Source organism: Chiloscyllium plagiosum, unplaced genomic scaffold, assembly GCF_004010195.1.
Source record: "Chiloscyllium plagiosum isolate BGI_BamShark_2017 unplaced genomic scaffold, ASM401019v2 scaf_14384, whole genome shotgun sequence".
NCBI lineage: Eukaryota > Metazoa > Chordata > Chondrichthyes > Orectolobiformes > Hemiscylliidae > Chiloscyllium > Chiloscyllium plagiosum.
This window is the reverse complement of record NW_025214925.1, coordinates 51,815-53,867: the sequence shown is the minus strand read 5'-3', so window position 1 is coordinate 53,867 and position 2,053 is coordinate 51,815. Positions and strand designations below refer to the sequence as shown.

The 2,053-nt window shown below is 55.3% G+C and overlaps 1 protein-coding gene across 1 annotated transcript in view; it reads left to right on the top strand.

Annotated features, from left to right (window-relative positions):
- The first annotated feature begins 400 nt into the window (after nt 1-400).
- The window catches only part of LOC122548076, a 3,056-nt gene continuing 1,403 nt past the window's right edge, over nt 401-2,053 (top strand). The window contains exon 1 of the mRNA XM_043686642.1: nt 401-579. Within this exon, the coding sequence (XP_043542577.1) occupies nt 416-579 (164 nt within the window). The 5' untranslated portion in view covers nt 401-415. The remainder of the gene's footprint in view (nt 580-2,053) is intronic.

The following is a 2,053-nucleotide window of genomic DNA, read 5'->3' as shown; positions in this document are numbered from 1 at the left end:
CACTCCCCAGGACCTTACCATTAAGTGTATAAGTCCTGCTAAGATTTGCTTTCCCAAAATGCAGCACCTCGCATTTATCTGAATTAAACTCCATCTGCCACTTCTCAGCCCATTGGCCCGTCTGGTCCAGATCCTGGTGTAATCTGAGGTAACCCTCTTCACTGTCCACTACACCCTCCGATTTTGGGGTCATCTGCAAACTGACTAACTGTACCTCCGACACCAGTGAAGGGAAGCGTCCCAAACGCCTCCTTCATTATCCTATCCACCTGCGACTCCTCTTTCAAGGAGCTATGAACCCAAGGACCTATCCTCTCCCCAGTTACTCTTCAGTTGTTGGGTCCCCTTTGGATTCTCCTCAATCCTATTTGCCTCCTGCCCCACAGCCTTCGGAACTCCCTGAGGGAGTCACTCGATGCCGGGATGTCCCGGAGCAGAGCCTCATCCCTGTTCCTCCCCCTCTGTCTCTCTGCAGGAGGAACTCTCCAACAACTCGGAGTTGATCCACGCCTACCGCCAACACATGACTGAAGGAAACACCTTGAGCAACATCGAACTGTATTGGAACAGCTACAACAGGTGGGGGAGGGCAGAGTTGGATGGTGGGGTTTGGGCGGGGGGGGTGTGGGGTGGTGTCAGTCCAACGGTGGGTGGACCGCCCGAGGCCCGGACTCGCCCCTTGCCGGGAATGGGTTTCCGCGGTGGTTGGAGACCGAGCGGGAAAGGGTCGATCCAAGATGGCTGACAGGAAATGGCCCATCCTGCCGAGAGAACGAACCTCCCTGTCCCAGCTTCCCCGCCCCGGCCCCCGCGCCATCTTTTCCCGCGGGTAGATTCATAGAATCCCTACAGTGTGGAGACAGGCCCTTTGGCCCAACAAGTCCACACCAACCCTCCAAAGAGTGGCCCACCCAGACCCATTCCCCTATCCCATTATCCTATACTTACGACTGACTAATACACATAACCTGCGCCCTATGAGTAACTTAGAACGGCCAATCCACCCTAATCTACACATCCCTGGGCACTATGGGTAATTTAGCATGGCCAATCCACCCCAACCTGCACAACCCTGGGCACTATGGGTAATTTAGCACGGCCAATCGACCCTAACCTGCACAACCCTGGGCACTATGGGTAATTTAGCACGGCCAATCCACCCTAACCTGCACATCCCTGGGCACTATGGGTAATTTAGCATGGCCCATCCACCCCAACCTGCACATCCCTGGGCACTATCGGTAATTTAGAACGGCCAATCCACCCTGAGCTGTTCATCTTTGGACTGTGGGAGGAAACCCACACAGACATTGGGGGGCGGGGGTGGAGTAGAATGTGCAAACTCCACACAGACAGTCGCCCCGAGGCTGGGATCGAACCCGGGTCCCTGAGGCAGCGGTGCTAACCACTGAGCCACCGTGCTGGAGCGTGTCCAGCGGAGAGTCACATGGATGATCCCAGGAACGCTAGGCCCTAACACACGATGAACGGTCCGGGACCCCGGGATTGTATTCGTTAAGTGTTGAGAAGGTCGAGGGGAGATCGAATAGAAACTTAGAAGGTGATGCAAGGCTTAAAAAGGATGGGAATTGTTTCCATCAGGTGGGGAAGAGACTAGGAACCGTGGGCACAGCCTTAGAATTAGAGGCCGGGGTGGGGAGGAGCGGGGGGGGAGAGGGGCAATTTGGAACTGAAATGAGGAGACGTTTCCTCAGCCAGAGGGTGGTGGGCCTCTGCAATTCATTGCCACGGAGCCCAGTGTAGGCCGGGACGTTAAATGTCTTCAAAGCAGAGATTGATGACTTCGTAATCTCGCAAGGGATAAGGGGAGAGTGCGGGTGAGGGGCGTTGAAATGCCCATCAGCCACGATAGAGCGGCAGAGTGGACTCAGTGGGCCGAATGGCCTTACATCCACTCCTACGTCTTATGGTCTTTTCCGCCGTTGGGTAATGCTGGAGAAAGTCAGTGTTTCCTGCGAGATGGGGGGTGGGAAAGAGAGGAACAATAACCCAAGATTCAACACTTTTGAGTCCGGTGGATGGGGGTGGGGGG